At 46.2% G+C, this 15,987-nt stretch overlaps 1 protein-coding gene across 1 annotated transcript; it reads left to right on the top strand.

Moving 5' to 3' along the window:
- The first annotated feature begins 13,552 nt into the window (after positions 1–13,552).
- LOC113833426 (protein atonal homolog 7) lies at positions 13,553–14,005 on the top strand. Its single transcript, XM_027395019.2, has one exon. It carries the CDS (start codon positions 13,553–13,555, stop codon positions 14,003–14,005), a length of 453 nt encoding a protein of 150 aa, XP_027250820.1.
- The last annotated feature ends 1,982 nt before the right edge of the window (positions 14,006–15,987 follow it).

Genomic DNA, 15,987 nt, shown 5'->3' with positions numbered 1-15,987 from the left:
GTCTACCCCTAGCTGAGCTCCTACTATGCTCAGTGGGTACTGAGCACAGTCAAATCCCAAGGAGGCAACTTCCTGGGTGCTCTAGCCGGTCTCTCTTCTCAAGGGAAGCTCTTCCTTTAACTTGTTACATTTTATTTGTGAATGTGTAAGCCAGTGCCTATGTGTGTAGGGGTTAGGGTGGCCAGAATGAGAATGGCTCCCATAGGCTTGTACATTTGAATGCTTGGGCCCTAGTTGGTGGAACTCTTTTGGGAGAGATTAAACACACCTTTTTTGGAGATGTGTCCCTGGGAGTGGGCTTTGAGCCATCTTGATGGCCCCTTGTGCTGTTTTTAAAGGAGCAAAGATGTCTTTGAAACATTGTCACCAAACACATGGATCATCATCACAGAGAGTTGAATATTCAGCCCACTGAGCCAGGAGAAACTTACAAGGGACCAGAAACATGTGAATGTCACCTTCCAAGAACTTTGTGGGCTCTCACCCATGCTATGCAGAGGAGATGGGCCACAGGCTCTGTTTTGCAGCTGTACACTGTTTGGAGGGCAACAGCATTTTTTAGCTTTCAATTTTCTGAAACGGTTCATGGGACTCACTGTGTCCTGATGCTGCTTAACACTCTGGGGATTCCAGAGTGGCTGTGGCTAGGGATGTGTGGTCTGTGACTTTGGGCAGCAGCCAGTCGAGGTTATTGCAATACCATTGGGCCAGGTTATTTTAAGGTACAATCGACAGTTTGTGAATTTTGCCAGCCAACTGGAGGCTCTTCCCAGCAAAAGTCATGATTTCAGCATAAAAGAAAAGAAGGGCTAAGTTAAAAGCCAGCACCTGTTCTTCTAAAATTGCTTTTCTGCAGGTACCAGTCCCAGAGGGTCGGCAGATGGTTTTGTGTTTTGCAGCCTGACCTTAGCAGCCCTTCATCAATCTTGAGCTGGTTGACTCTCCCAGGATTCCCAGGGTACCCAAGGTATCTTTGATGCAGTTACTACCTGAAGACCAATTAATTAGCCCATACCGATTCTGCTCCATTTTCCGAGCAAAGCTAGGAAGTCCTGGCTCAGCCTGCCTGGGGCAGCTTCATGCAAGCTCATTAATTACTGTCGGACCAGACATGGGCACTCCTAGAAGATGGAGGAGAAAGCATCTTTCTGCACCATGGAGAACTGGTGATCTCCAAGGCCTGCAGCTAGCTCTCTTGTGCTGAATGCTATGCCATGGGGTTCCCCATATTGAAAAGCATCCATCCAAAGCACTGGACTGACTGACCAGCCAAGATTCCCATCCCATCCCACCCATGGCTGCCAGGTTCTCATGAGGGAAGTAGCTACCTAGCACTCTTTTCTTTTCTTTTTTAAAAAAAATTTAAATTAGCAACAAGCTTGTTTTACATGTCAATTCCAGTTCCTCTCCCTTCCCTCCTCCCCTGCCCCCCACCAACCCCCTATCCCATTCCCTTTTTGCACCCCAGGGAGAATGAGGCCTTCCATGGGGGAGTCTTTAAGGTCTGTCTATCATTTGGAACAGGGCCTAGCCCTCTATAAACATTTTTTTCTATCAGATTTATTATATATGAATGTTTATCACAGGAGTGCCTGCCTGGGGGTTACAGATACTTGTGAGCCATCATGTGGGTGCTGGGAATTGAACCCAGGTTCTCTGCGTGCAAGAGCAACAAGTAGAGCCATCTCTCTAGCCCCCAACTCTTTGTTTTTTAAATGTAGGAGCTTCACTTATTTTTCTTTGGGAGTCAAAGGGATTGCACTGCCTTCTTAAAAAACATTGTGTGTGTGTGTGTGTGTGTGTGTGTGTGTGTGTGTGTGTGTGTTTACACCCACACTACCATGCACCCGTGGAAGGGGTTAGAGGACAACTTGCAGGAGTTGGCTCTTTCTATCACGTGGGTCCTGGGGAGTCTCAGGTCTCAAGACTTGGTGGCAGGGTGATGGGCACCTTTGTCCACAGAGCCATCATGTCGCCCCATGCTACTCTTCTGTGGGGTGGAGTGATTGATTCCTTGACTTTTACCTCAGATTATCCTCTGGAAGAATAGTGTGGAGAGCTCTCTTATCTCCTTATGTCTCCATGATGTGAGGCTCTTTTGCCCTTTGCTCAACTGCCTCTCCCACTCTCCCTCCTCTCTCTCCCACTCTCCCTCTCTCTCTCTCTCTCTCTCTCTCTCTCTCTCTCTCTCTCTCTGGATTCTATTTTTTTTTTTTTGAGACAAGGTTTCTTAGACAAGACTGGCTTCGAACTCATAAAGATCTTCCTGCCTCTGCCTCCTGAGTGCTAGGATTAAAGCTGTGCACTACCACCCAGCAAGAAAAAGCCCTGGTGGTGCTGGGCTCTCTAGTGCCAGCTACTCTGGAGGTCAAGGCAAGAGGATTGCAAGCTCTCATGAGCAGCCTGGCAACCACAGGGCCTAGCAAGTATGAGGCCCTTGATCAGCAGTTCTCAACCTGAGGGCTGAGACCCCTTTGAGGTGGAATGACTCACAGGGTCACCTAAAACCATTGGAAAACACAGATATTTACATTATAATTTGTAACCATAGCAAAATTACAGTTCTGGAGTTGTAATGAAATAAATTTATGGTTTGTGTGTGGGGGGGTGGAGTGTCACCAAACATGAGGAACTGTATTAAAGGGTCTCAGTGTTAGGAAGATTGAGAATCACTGTCCTAGATTCAATCACCAGTACTGGCCTAGGGTTAAGGACAATACCCAAAGGAGCTGGGCATGATGGCACATGCCTGTAACCTCAGTGCTCAGGAAGCAAACACGGGAGGACTTCAAGCTTCAATCCATCCTGACCTAGATAAACCAAAACAACAAGCAACAAGTGCAGAAACAAACAAACTACGAAGATTTCTGTGAACCAAAGTTCCCAGGAGGAAAACAAAAAAACCAAAACAACAACAACAAAAAAGCTGAAAACAAGAAAAATACCATGACAGATGCTCTCTTGGTAGTATCTACTTCACTCTTCAATATTATCTCAGACATGCCCCCCACCCCCAGCCACATGTCCATCATGCAGTGTCAACAGTTATCAACCCACAGCCAACTTTATTTCCTATATGCTCAAAGTGAAGTGTTCTGTCTCCTGCTCACCCTGCACACCCACTTCCTGAAGCCTGTGTGTGGTGGACTCCTGGCCGTCTCCCACTCCACTCTCAAGGACGGAAGCTTGACAACACTTCAGTGTCACATTCTATTTTGCTTGATGGGAGAAATTCAAGGCGTCCTGGTGGCTAGCGGGACAAAAGCACAGCTGTACCATGGCTGCCCACAAGCTAGGGCCTCTCTGGAGACTCCCTTCCGCTTCGCTCTAAAATTCTGGGAGAGTTTTAATCATGTCACCAGCCAGCCTCACCGGAACATCCCTGGAACAATTGTAGGCGCCGGGCTGTGGTGGGGAAGAGTGACAGTGACTTGATTTGCATAAGCACATACCCTAATTAGAATGTCAAAAGTTGGTGGCACAGAGGTGTCAAGGTGCTCTGACTTCCGATCATTTTAATTTCCTTCCATTTCCCCGTCATTACTACTGTCTCTCACCTAAATCAGGCCTCTTTCTTTCCAAAGACAAAACAGAGGCCACTGGTAACTTACTGAGGCTGAACTCTGAGGGCCAGGTTCCTTAGCCAAAACTACGACTTTGTTTCTGTGTAAACTGACGGTAGCACAAATATTTAGATTCACAGCTAATATCAGAAGCAAACACCCAGCTCTGATTCCAGAAGCTCACTCAGCACTGTGCAAGTTGTCCCAAGTGAAAAACAAAACAAAATCTTGGAATAGTCGCCATGATTTTACAACCTGAGTGTAAGGATTGGTAGGAACAATTGTTCAGATATACTCATCAATGCATAGCATTTTAAATCGTGTGTAGAGTGTCTATGCTGTAAGAGTTGAAGTACAAAGGGGCTGAGAAGGAACAGAACTCTGGGTCTCAGGCATAGAACTGCACTGGCCCATTCATTAGACATGTCTCAAGCATGCATCAGTGATTCCTGAGTCTGCTTTCTGGGGTCCCAGTTTAATCAGGCATTCCCTGTTTTTCCGCCCTCATTCCCTTTCTGCAGCAGGAGGCCACCTTGTTAATTAGTTGAGGGTTGGAGCGTCTCTAATCTCCTGGGGATGGCTTCAGGCCTCAGAATTAGATAAGAGGGTGACTCCTGCACCAGGGGACATGGCTGGCCTCTCTCCTGCAACATATGGGAAACCTGCCAGGACTCAAGTTCCACCAGCAACCATTAGCAGAGAGGCCTTCCCTGCTGGGAACACACCCCGCAAAGCCAAGGGCAGACAGCATTTATTGCAGGAAAGGCCAAGGCAGTTCTTAGACCAGATAGCATCTGGCAAAGCTATGCCAATTGTAAATCAATGGCCCTCCCTGGGTGGGTTTAATTTTATGGTTATTTGCACAAACTTACTTCTCCTAATGGGCAGGGAGGACCTCAGAGCATCCTCTCATTGTTCTGACGGGGTGTGATGTCTGGGTAGTCCATGGACTAGCTAAAGCTGAGTCTGTTTGTTAGGGGTTAGGGTTGGAGTCTTGTTGTGAGGCCAAAGAGGACGGATGGGCTTGCTGGCCACCAAAATTCCGGGTTCAGTTTGAAAGTTTGTCTCAAAGGAATAAGGGAGACAGTGACAGAGCAGGACACTCAAGTGTCTTTCTCTGGCCTTTGTAGTGTGTATACAGACTCACACACTGGCACACGTACACATGAATATACCACACATATATTCTCACACACATACATACACACTAAAACAAATAGAATAACATGGTGACAGTGGTGGTGTCCACCTCCCAAAGCCAATGAGAGGATGAAATAGGATAATTTATTGAAAGGGCTTAACATAGTAGCTGGATCATCCACAGACTATTAAATAAATCTTGATTAGAAATGAAGGGTGGTGGTGCATGCCTTCCATCTTAGCACTCAGGAGGCAGAGGCAGGTGGATCTCTGTTGAGTTCAAGGTCAGTCTGGTTTACTGAGTGAGTTCCAGGACAGCCAGGGCTACAAGAGAAACCCTGTCTTGATAAACAAAAACAAAAGATAATTTAAAAAATCCAGCAAAGGTTGCAGCTATAGCTCTGCTGCTAGGGTGCTTGCCCAGTGGTCTGAATGGTCTAGAGAAACCTGTGGTTGCCATACATTTGGTTTCAAATGAGTGAATTTATGTGCAACTCAAAGTAAAAGGCCAAATAACAAGTAGCAAACAAATGGTTGAAGTAGTCTAATTGAGAGAGAGTGAGCACCTAACGGTGACATCATCAAACTGGGGGTTTACAATGTCCAGCAGAAACCCACATACACACAGCACCCAGGAAGTGAAAGCAAGGAAGATCAGGAGTTCAAGGTCATCCTTGGCAACAAGTGAGCTTGAGACCAGCCTCAGATACATGAGCCTAGCATTCTGCAAGCTCGCTCAGTGACTTAAGGCACTAGGCACCAAGCCTGGCCACCTGAGTTTTATTCTCTGGTCCCACATGGTAGAAGGGAAGAATTAGATCCCAAGAGTTGTCTCTTGAGCTCCACATGTGTGCCATGGCATGCACACCTGGACACATACAAATAAGTGTGATGGGAAGACGGCTCAGCAGTTAATAGTGCTTCCTGCTTTCACAGAGTACCGGACACCCTTATGGTGGCTCACACCTCCCCACACACAGCTCCATTTCCAGGGGAGCCAATGTCTTCATCTGGTCACATACCTGCCATGCACGTGGTGCACATACATACATACAAATAAACACATATGCATATAAACATAACAGTAAAATCTTTTTTAAAATTGTTCAAAATCAAATTAGAATCTAGCATTGTTCTTTAACTTTCTCATTTATCTTTCTTGCCTTTTTTTTTTTAAATCAGAGAAATGAAGCCCCAACTATCTTGCTACATTTTGACTCACCATGACACAAACTGGCTAATACTTTGAAAGTGCTTCATGCTAACTGCTGGCACTTTCAGCTGGTTAGTTATGCAGTGGCTTTGCTATGTGGAATCCACACCCTGAAGGTGTTTATGGTGATGAGGTGGGACTCCTTAGTGTGGCATCAGCTTCCAGTAAGAACTGCAGCCAACCAGAGCACCCTGTGTGCGTTTACTGAACATCTAGCAAGACCATTGTGTATACACTTTGGCCCTTCCCCCAGAGAACTGACACGGAGCAACAGGAAGATAGGTATCTATGACACCAACTTTAAATTGTTCAGTTCTGTTTCTCGTGCCTAGAACAATCCCTGGCACATAGCAAGTCGATAAATCACAACTGAAGGAATGAAAAGCAACCAAATGTGAAGCAACCAAATAGGTTGGTACGTCACTGCCAACAAATAGAAGAGGGGAGACACTTAGACATCCTCCTAACGGGGTTTTGTTTCACCTTAAGATACAACAGCATATTGTTTTAATTTCTCCTTGCTGGAGGGGACTGGGGTATAGCCAGGCAAAAGCCATACTTGATGGTGAGGACAAACTTCTAGAAGCCCAACTTCAGACTCCAGTGACCAGAGTGTCTAGACATTTAGAATAACTTTAGCCAAGGTGCTTAAACTGCTGACAGGACAAAAAAACCAACACTAATGAGGCGAAAAGACACCTCCCTCCCACAGGCTTCGAGTGGACATCAGTGGCTGGCCTGCGCCATGAAGCCTGGGCTTTTAGTGTGAGCAGGCTGACTCAGGAGCTGAAACCTGGATGGTAATGAGAGCCTCCTTTGGGGAAGGGAGCCACCTGCTCACTGGAAAACAGCGGATGTCATGTTTTCCTAGCAGGAACAAAGGCAGCAGGTTTGTGTCCCTGACTTTTGGAGGGCACAGCTTCCCCCTAAGAGGCTGTTAGCAGAAGGAAAAAGAATTGGGTTGCAATGGGAACAGGGACCACTCTCTGAGTCTCTCGTTTCCTGGCTTCTTTTCATTCATCCTTTTCCATCTAATGGTTATTTATTGTTTTAAATTATTTTAATATTAAATTATTTATTTGGGTATGTATGTGGAGGTCAGAGGACAGCCTTCAGGAGTTTGTTATCTCCTTCCACCATGTGGCTCCAACTCATCATGACTGGTGGCAAGTACTTTACCTGTTGAACCTTTTCACTGGCCCTATTTATTGTTCTTGGCCCCGCCCTCTCTCTCTCTCTCTCTCTCTCTCTCTGTCTCTCTCTCTCTCTTTCTCTCAGTGTGTGTGTGTGTGTGTGTGTGTGTGTGTGTGTGTGTGTGTATGGAACAGGGTCAACTAGGTAGCCCAGGCTATCCCCACGCTCAGGGCTCCTCCTGTTTCAGCCACCCAAGTGCTGGGATTTCAGAATGGCACACCATGTCCAGCTTCCAACAATATATCTTGCACATCTACTTTGTTCTAGACATAAGTCTGGTTGCTGAGGAGGTAGTTAGTTAAGAGCCACACAGAGGAGGTTGCTGAGGAGGTAGTTAGTTAAGAGCCACACAGAGGAAGTTCCTGAGTTGCAGGAGTTTCCAAACACAAAAGGAAGGAAATGGAACATCAGAAAGAACCGAATGACATGGGGAACCAGCTGGTCATCTAGGGACATCACATTTGAAGCTGCAGGGACAAGTGTGAGGGGACACTCAAACCCAAGCTTTGGCAGTGGCAGATGGGTGACAGCAGACTTTTCGGGCATCAGCAAGCTGTTGGAGGTGATGCTGTTTCCATAGATAAGGATGATGAAGGCAGCAAGTGGGTGGGTTTGGGAAGCTGAGGACAGAAGATTTCCCTTCAAGAAATGAGGTGTATTAGGAAAGATGCTTCAAGACCATGGGTGCTATGATTGGCCTTATGGAGGGAAGGCATGAGGAAAAAAGTACAATATAACAGAGACGGAGAGGCTTCCCTTTACAACCTGGAGTAACCAGAAGGAAGGTAGAGGCAGGTGGATGGATCTCTGTGAGCTCAAGGTCAGCCTGGTCTACAGAGCGAGTTCCAGGACAGCCAAGGTTACCCAGAGACACCTGTCTTGGAAAACCAAAACCAAAACAAAACAAAACAACCAAAATCCCAATGAAACAAAAAATAAAAACATCAAAACAGTACACACAACACACACACACACACACACACACACACACACACACACACACACACACACACACACTTTAAAAAATAGCTGAAATAGTAAAAGAGAGCCATTAAGAGGCTAATTCAGCTAATCCCAGCACTAGGGAGGCAGAGACAGGTGCATCTCTGAGTTTGAGGTCAGTCTGGTCTACAAAGTGAGTTCCAGGAAAAGCCAGGGCTACACAGAGAAACCCTGTCTAGAAAGAAACAAAACAAAAGAGTAAGAGAGACCACTGTTATGGGTAGGGTGATGGCAGGGGATCCAGAGTAGAGTCAGACAAGTCCTCCAGACTATCTGGCTTTTCTGTACTTTCAGGGGATGCTAGGGGTTTTACACCATGTGATTTAGTCTGGTATAGAAGGAGCCTGGAGGGACCAGGTACTGGAAGTCAGCACAGCATGGCATAACTCTCTGGAGAGGTGATTAGATATGTAAGCATAAGTACAAGCATTGAGCACCTGAGATCAAAGCCCCAGCACCCACATGGTATGGCTGCATGTGTTTGCAGCCCCAGGTCTGTTGTGGGCAGAGACTGTCTGAGACTTGCTGGCTGCTGGCCTAGCTCAAGGATCGGGGAGAGACCTAGCCCCAAAGGAGTAAGGAGGAGCTGGTGTGGGTAGTTTGAATGTAATTGGCCCCCATAATCTCATAGGGAATGGCATTATTAGGAGGTATGGCTTTGTTGGAGTAGGTATGGCCTTGTTGGAGGAAGTGTGTCACTGTGGAGGCAGGCTTTGAGGTTTCCTATACTCTGGATACTGCCCAGTATCCTGCTGCCTATAAGATGTAGGACTTCCTGCTGCCTGTAAGATGTAGGACTCTCAACTACCTCTTCAGGTCTATGTCTGCCTGCATGCTGCCATGTCCCACCATGATGATAATGGACTGAACCTCTCAACTGTAATCAAGCCACCCCAATTAAATGTTTTCCTTTGTAGAGTTGCTGTGGTCATGGTGTCTCTTCACAGCAATAGAAACGCTAAGACAGCCTGTGGGAGATGTAAACACCATCTACCTTCTCTTCTTCCTATGTCCCCAAAGACAAACCAAGGAATGATTCCATCACAGTTCATTTTATTAGGCTCACAGATCAATGGGTATGAGTGTATGGGCAGGAGTGTGGGTAACCTTAGAGCAACCCCACTGGAAGGTCTGCACCCACTAGGGAGGATGATTTTCCATGGCTGTGCAGATGGAGTCCCCACCCATACATACACTCTAGCCCCTCCCAAAGACCATGAGGTCTCATCTGATGAGGGCAGAATTGTATACATAACTGGTTGGGAGGGGGGAGATGGATACTCAGGTAAGGGTCCCAGGTAAGCCCCCTTGGCTCCTCCTTCTGAGAGGGAACATTAACTTTCAATAAATCCAGTAGTGATGGTCTTTGTTGAGCAGGCCTGGCTGAACTCCTGCAGATGGTGGCTCTGAAGATAGTCATGTACAAGAGCAGGGCATCAGATGTCCTCTCCTAGCTTCTTCATGGGCATGGACACTTACACCTGCACACACATGTATGTGCATATGGTATGCAAGAGCGAACATACATGTACACACACACACACACACACACACACACACACACACACACAGTAATAAAAAGATAAAAAAGCTGGACATTGGGGGCACCCGCCTTTAATCCCAGCAGAGGCAGGCAGATCTCTGTGAGTTTGAGGCCAAGCTGGTCTACAGATCGAGTTCCAGGACAGGCACCAAAGGAATACAGAGAAACCCTGTCCGAAACAAAACAAAACAAAACAAAAATAATATTTAAAAAAATCAAGGCAGGGTCTTACTATGTGGCTCTGACTGGCCTGGAACAATCTATGTAGATCAGGCTGACCTCAAAAATCACAGAGGTCCACCTGCCTTTGCTTCCTAAGTGCTGGGATTGAAGGTGTTCCTAACTTAAGATATAATAAATCAGCCTTCTGAATCACAACGGGTTCAAAGCACTTGGTCAGCAGCTTCATCAGGCAGTTTTTGTGTAGAAGACAGAAGTGATAGCCGGCCACGATGGTGCATGCCTTTAACCCTAGCACTCAGAAGGTAGAAGCAGATGGATCTCTGAGTTCTGGATCTCTACAGACAGTCAAGGCTGTTACACACACACACACACACACACACACACACACACAGAGAGAGAGAGTCTGTATCAAAAAAAAAAAAAAACACACACACACACACACAAAATTCAGAGATAGCATGTGTTCCCTGCAGGTGGGAGTGTATGTCTGTCTGTCTCTTCTCTGTGTGCACCCCATCCCATGTGTATGTCTCTGTCTCTCTATGTGGGAGGAAGAGGAGGGTTGCAAATCATTCTATGGATTATTCACTAGAAATGCATTTTTTTGGGGGGGGTTTGAGACAGAGTTTCTCTGTAGCTTTGGAGGCTGTCCTGGAACTAGCTCTTGTTGACCAGGCTGGTCTCGAACTCACAGAGATCCGCCTGCCTCCCGAATGCTGGGATTAAAGGTATGCGCCACCACCGCCTGGCAGAAATGCACTTATTATTAGGTCAGTTTATCTAATGTATTGTCCCAGTCACTCCTGAGTTCTTAGTATTTTGGGGGGCCTCGTCCTAGACACTGGGTTGCAATTTAAAGCCCACTGACCTTTAAGAATGGCAAGGCTAGTCATATGCCTGAAACTTTTACGAGTGCTTTGCCTGACTTTGGGAAGTCACTGGTGGCTCCCTCTTGCCCCATTGCCAACTGAGGGCATAATTAAGTAATCCTATAATTTCAAAGCCTCCAGAATAAAAGGATTCAGGGGACTTGACTCCCTCTCTTACTCCAGCCGTGTCCCTTTCTAGTTTCCAAGCATAGGGCTCACTCCCTGGACCGAAGTCTTCTTCTCTATATGATAAGTGGAAGGCCAGGCCCAGAATATAACTGTGCCAGTGGACTGTTGGCCTTGAGTGCTGGAATCTCTGGATTTGATTCCCAGCACTGCAGGCACTAAGTGTGGTGGTGCACAGCTGTAACCCCAGCACTCTAGCTACATAGCAAGTTCATGGCCAGCCTGTAATACAGACGATGCTGTCCATAAATAAATAAGTGCATGGGAGGTGCTAGAGCAGACATTCCTTTGAAAAGGTATACAAACAATGTTAATAACTAGAAGAGAATTCTGGGTTCCAACCCAGTCTATGCAACGCTGAAGCCAATAGATTTCCCTTCTCCCGGGAGTCTCAGAAAGTTTCCCGTGCCGATTTTTCATCATGACTATTCCTGTGTGGGACAGCAGGACTCCCGATGTCCCCCAAGACGCACTTGGAAAGTGTATTACTAGATGTCCCACGAGGCTCTTTAGTTTAACTAAATCTTGCTAACTTTGGATCAGTTTTACATCACATGTAGTTTGTACCCCAGTGTTTATTTTTTTTTTCCTCTCTATTCTGTACTTTTAATTCTCTGATGGGTGGGCAGAAATCTTACCTACCCTGGATACACCATCTGCAAAACCACACATCTTATTAATACTTTAGACAATAATGGGCAGAAAATGGATTGTTTTGCAGGGAGATAATCCACAGTGCATCACAGAGGCGACTCTTCAGGAGAGGAGGGGGAGCTAAATGAATTCGAGGAATAATAGCACTAATAAGGCAGATTTCTGTGAAAACCTTAAAAAGCATAATTAGACATTTTGAAGACTAACACAATCGTTCCCATCACAGAACTGCTGTTCCCAACAGGACTGTTAGGACTCAAGAGTGACAGGGCCGAGTGGCTCTGTGCAAAAGTCTGTGTCCAACATCTGTCACTCTAAAGATTATTAATGTCCAATTGCATCCCATTGTCCTCAAGTTGTTGGACTTCATTCTGCTGTCAGTGCTTCAGCTGGAGATTAATAAACTATTTATGGGAGGACCTGGCTTGAAGTCAGGATGATGGTGTTGGGTTGTAGCCTGAGGTGCTAGAGGGGAAACAAGTACATGCTAAAAGGCTCCTGGTTTGTATGAGCTTGTAGGTGATTTAGTCAAACAAAAATATCTGAGGATACTGCTGACATACCCATGTTTCAAAAGGAGGGAGAATTTATTCGGCCCTTCCTGATTTATCTAGAAGGTATTGCTGGATTGAAACTATTTGGAACCTGTTTCTTTGCCTCTCGATTCCTTTGAAACAAGTTGAGATGAGAGAAAATTAAAGTTTTTCTGTGTGAATGGAATAATTATCAGTGGTGGGAATCATGTTTTGTTGCTGTTCTTGAAGATAGGTGACATACTAGAACTTTGAGATCCATTAAGAACTATTTTTTGAAATTCCCAAATTATTTAGATGTTTCCATTTTGCACATACATGTATATGAAGATATTTTATAGCAATTAAGTACTAAATAATGAAGTGATCGGTTATTATTTCAGTGTGTGCCCCACAAATATGAATGAGCAAGGAAATGAAATAGAGATGCTGAATTAAGCTGCCAACTTGGAATCTGTGAAACTCATTCACATAATTAGAACAGTATCAAGTTAAAAATAGACACATTCATGTCTTTGGCTACATTGTAAGTTGTTTCATGGAAATTATTTGCAGAGTCCTATTTCAGGTCTGCAATGATCTTAGGACTTCCCAATTTTTCTGAATTGATTTAGTCAATTAAGTGAAAGTGTTAATATTTTAGAATGTAAAATTGCGACTTCTCAGCAAAGCAAAACCTTGCTGGACTTCAGATACACCTAGCGATGTCAAAATCAACATCTTCACTCCAATGATTTGTACTTAATCATTTAAAAACCTGGGCTTTGTTTTTGATACATAAGCTGCCTGCTGGTATGGGAAGAGATGGACCACGCTCACCCTCCGCCCCCACTTTGTTATTCTATTGGGGACAGCAGGCCAGGCCACTCCAGATGGTGTGTTAGTTAGTGTTGGACATTGCTTTGGAGAAACTTCAACAGATGAAGGCAGTAATGTCAGGATTTTGCTCTGCGTCCCCCTTCCTCCCCCCTGCAGTTCCCAGGGTAGGAAGGTGCTGGGATGGAAGCGGAGGGACGCCCGCCCACCTGCCACCACCTGTTCCCTCCTTGAGCCCTGGGCTATAAATTCTCCTCCCTCACCGCTTCATCCTGCGCTCTCCGACATCTAGACATCTACTGCGAGCGGTCCAAGCGGTCCTGACCTAGCTGAGTTTCTGCGAAGATTTCATCACCCCGAAAAGCAGTCTAAGGCTTTCCCAGAGAATCTGAAGGGCCTTCTTCCCCTCACCCGCAGAACCACCCACAGCAAACTGCAAGGAAGTTTCCCCCTCTTTCAACTTCACGTGGTTGCGGGTGAAAATGACTTTCCCCTGAGCATCCCTTCCAGCTGCATCTGGGCAAAGGGAAGAGACATCAGCCTGGCTACCCAGCAGGACAGAAGCGAGGGTCCCCCACTGCCCACTGACTGACTGCACGTGAGTCACCCCGTCTGTGACTTATTCACTCCGGGAGCCACGCAGATCTGCAGCGTGGATGAAGTCGGCCTGCAAACCCCACGGCTCTCCGGCGGGAGCGCGCGGCGCGCCTCCGTGCGCCGGTGCAGCCGAGCGCGCCGCGGTCTCGTGCACCGGGCCTGGGCGGCTGGAGAGCGCGGCCCGCAGGCGCCTGGCGGCCAACGCGCGCGAGCGGCGCCGCATGCAAGGGCTGAATACGGCGTTCGACCGGCTGCGCAGGGTGGTGCCGCAGTGGGGCCAGGACAAGAAGCTGTCCAAGTACGAGACGCTGCAGATGGCTCTCAGCTACATCGTGGCGCTCACGCGCATCCTGGCTGAGGCGGAGCGGGACTGGGTGGGGCTGCGCTGCGAGCAGCGGGGTCGAGACCACCCCTATCTCCCCTTCCCGGGTGCCAGGCTGCAGGCGGAGTCTGAGCCCTACGGTCAGAGGCTCTTCGGCTTCCAGCCCGAGCCCTTCCCCATGGCCAGCTAAGCCGCACGGTTTTTAGGGTGGCCTGTCTTAGGAGAAACCAGTCACCTCTCCGGTTAATTTCCTTTGCCTTTGAGACCCGTGGATGAAGTGGTTCCTTACTCCATTTTTCCTGTGTTTTGTAGATTTCGTGAATGGACATTGTGAATGACTTTGGGCTGCTATGAAAATAATGCCCTACCACTTTTAGCTTAAGACATGGTCCTGGGGTCTGGCTGAGTTGGTAGAGTGCTTGTCTAGCATGCACAAAGCTGTGGGCTCCAGCCCCAGCACCTCATAGGCAGAGGTTGGTGATCATGCCTGTAATCCTAGCATCATTTGGGAGGGAGAGGAAAATAAATGGGACCCTGTCTCAAGGAAAAGAATTCCTTGATCAGAATTGGATTGCATTGGGCTGGTACTGAGTCATCGGACAAAGTGCTACCTTCTTGAACTCTGCAAGTTTGTTCTGACCGGGTGGAGTTATATTAGGTGTCTTGTGTATGTTCAGAGCAGCTACCTTGTCCTGTAAATGCATTTATGCTTCGTATATTGTGTGTGCATGCCTCAGGTAGAGTCAGACTTTTATTTTCGGGGGGGGGGCTGGTAGAGTACTTGGACATGAGCCCTCTGTATTTTTTTAACTGTGTACACATTAAAATATAGATTTTGTAAAATACAACTACTGTGAGTGTGTTTTAAACTTACATATTTAGTAGTTTTCTGAAGACACTCAAGACCTATTTGGGGTGGGGTGGGGTGATGCTGAGTGCTTCCCAGATATCGACAGGGAGTGTTTTATCTCACTACATCCTGTGTGGTGGCTCACTTTATAATCCCAGCTCTCTCAGAAGATGAGGCAAGAGAATCACCATGGATGCTATTAAACTAAACTAAACTAACAGGTAGCTTTCAGGTACTAAGACACTAAGTATGGACTATTTTAGTTCCCTTACTAAGACAGCTACTAAATTTCCTTAGTGCCAAGATATATGCGTCCCAACATGTAGGCAGGAACATCCATACACATAATTTGTACACATCCAGTGAGTCATTTACACAGAGAAGAATATGCTTATTTCTATAACAACAGAAAGATTAATTTTGCTTGTGGAAGTTCTTTCTTTTTCATCAGTATAATCTGAACAACAAAGGCTTCATTACCACGATGGCTAGTCAAAAGAGACCAAGCAACACATGTGGAATTGATTTGGATTGCTTTCACAAGTTTGATTAGCCATGAACCAACCAACCCTTCACCTAGAGTGACTGTGGTCAACAGCATTCATGAATCTGGGGAAATAACCTGTTCAGAGCTAGGAAAAGCAGGACACTGAAGTTATCCATGCATGTGGAACTACCACAGGCCAACAAAAGCAACAGCCCCGAAGTCTTTTTGATTATGGGTTCCAAAGCCCAACTACCAACACAGCCTTGTGTATTAGATAAATCTTTATAGGGCACCACCATCAACATTCTTTACTTAGCATGAGCTGGGGATAATCGCTCAGTTGGTAGAGTGCCTGCCTAGCCTGGCCCTGGATTCTATTCTCAGTGTGTTGTGAAGTGCCTACAATGCCCATACTCAAGAGATAGGGTCAGGAGTTTCCAGTTATCTCTGGCTACATGAGACTCTTTCTTTACCAAATAAATAAACAAATAAATAAATAAATAAATAAATAATTGAAGGAACATGTCTATCTTTAAAAAACCAAAAGTCTGGTTATTGTGGGGCCCCCTTTGGAAGACTGTTGTGCTGGGGTCTCCCTTTCTGCTGCTTGTTAATGAAGCACCAATGATAGTTCAGGACTTTGGTTCTTCACTGCAGACTACAGAGCAAAATGCTTAACCTCTTGACACGCGCACACACCCCTTTGTGAAGTCAATATCCATATAGAATCAGTTACCGGGATTATCTTTATTTCACTCTTCCTGAACACCTGCCCATCAGCTACAGCACTTTTTTCTACTGTCCACATCTGAAAATAATTTTCTTTCTTTTTAAA

Source organism: Cricetulus griseus, assembly GCF_003668045.3.
Source record: "Cricetulus griseus strain 17A/GY chromosome 1 unlocalized genomic scaffold, alternate assembly CriGri-PICRH-1.0 chr1_0, whole genome shotgun sequence".
Classification (NCBI taxonomy): Eukaryota; Metazoa; Chordata; class Mammalia; order Rodentia; family Cricetidae; genus Cricetulus; species Cricetulus griseus.
The sequence above is the reverse complement of the archived record's forward strand: the minus strand, read 5'-3'. Positions and strand labels throughout refer to the sequence as shown.

Coding starts and splice junctions, on each gene's coding strand:
- LOC113833426 (XM_027395019.2), top strand. CDS start 13,553: ATGAAGTCGGCCTGCAAACCCCACGGCTCTCCGGCGGGAGCGCGCGGC.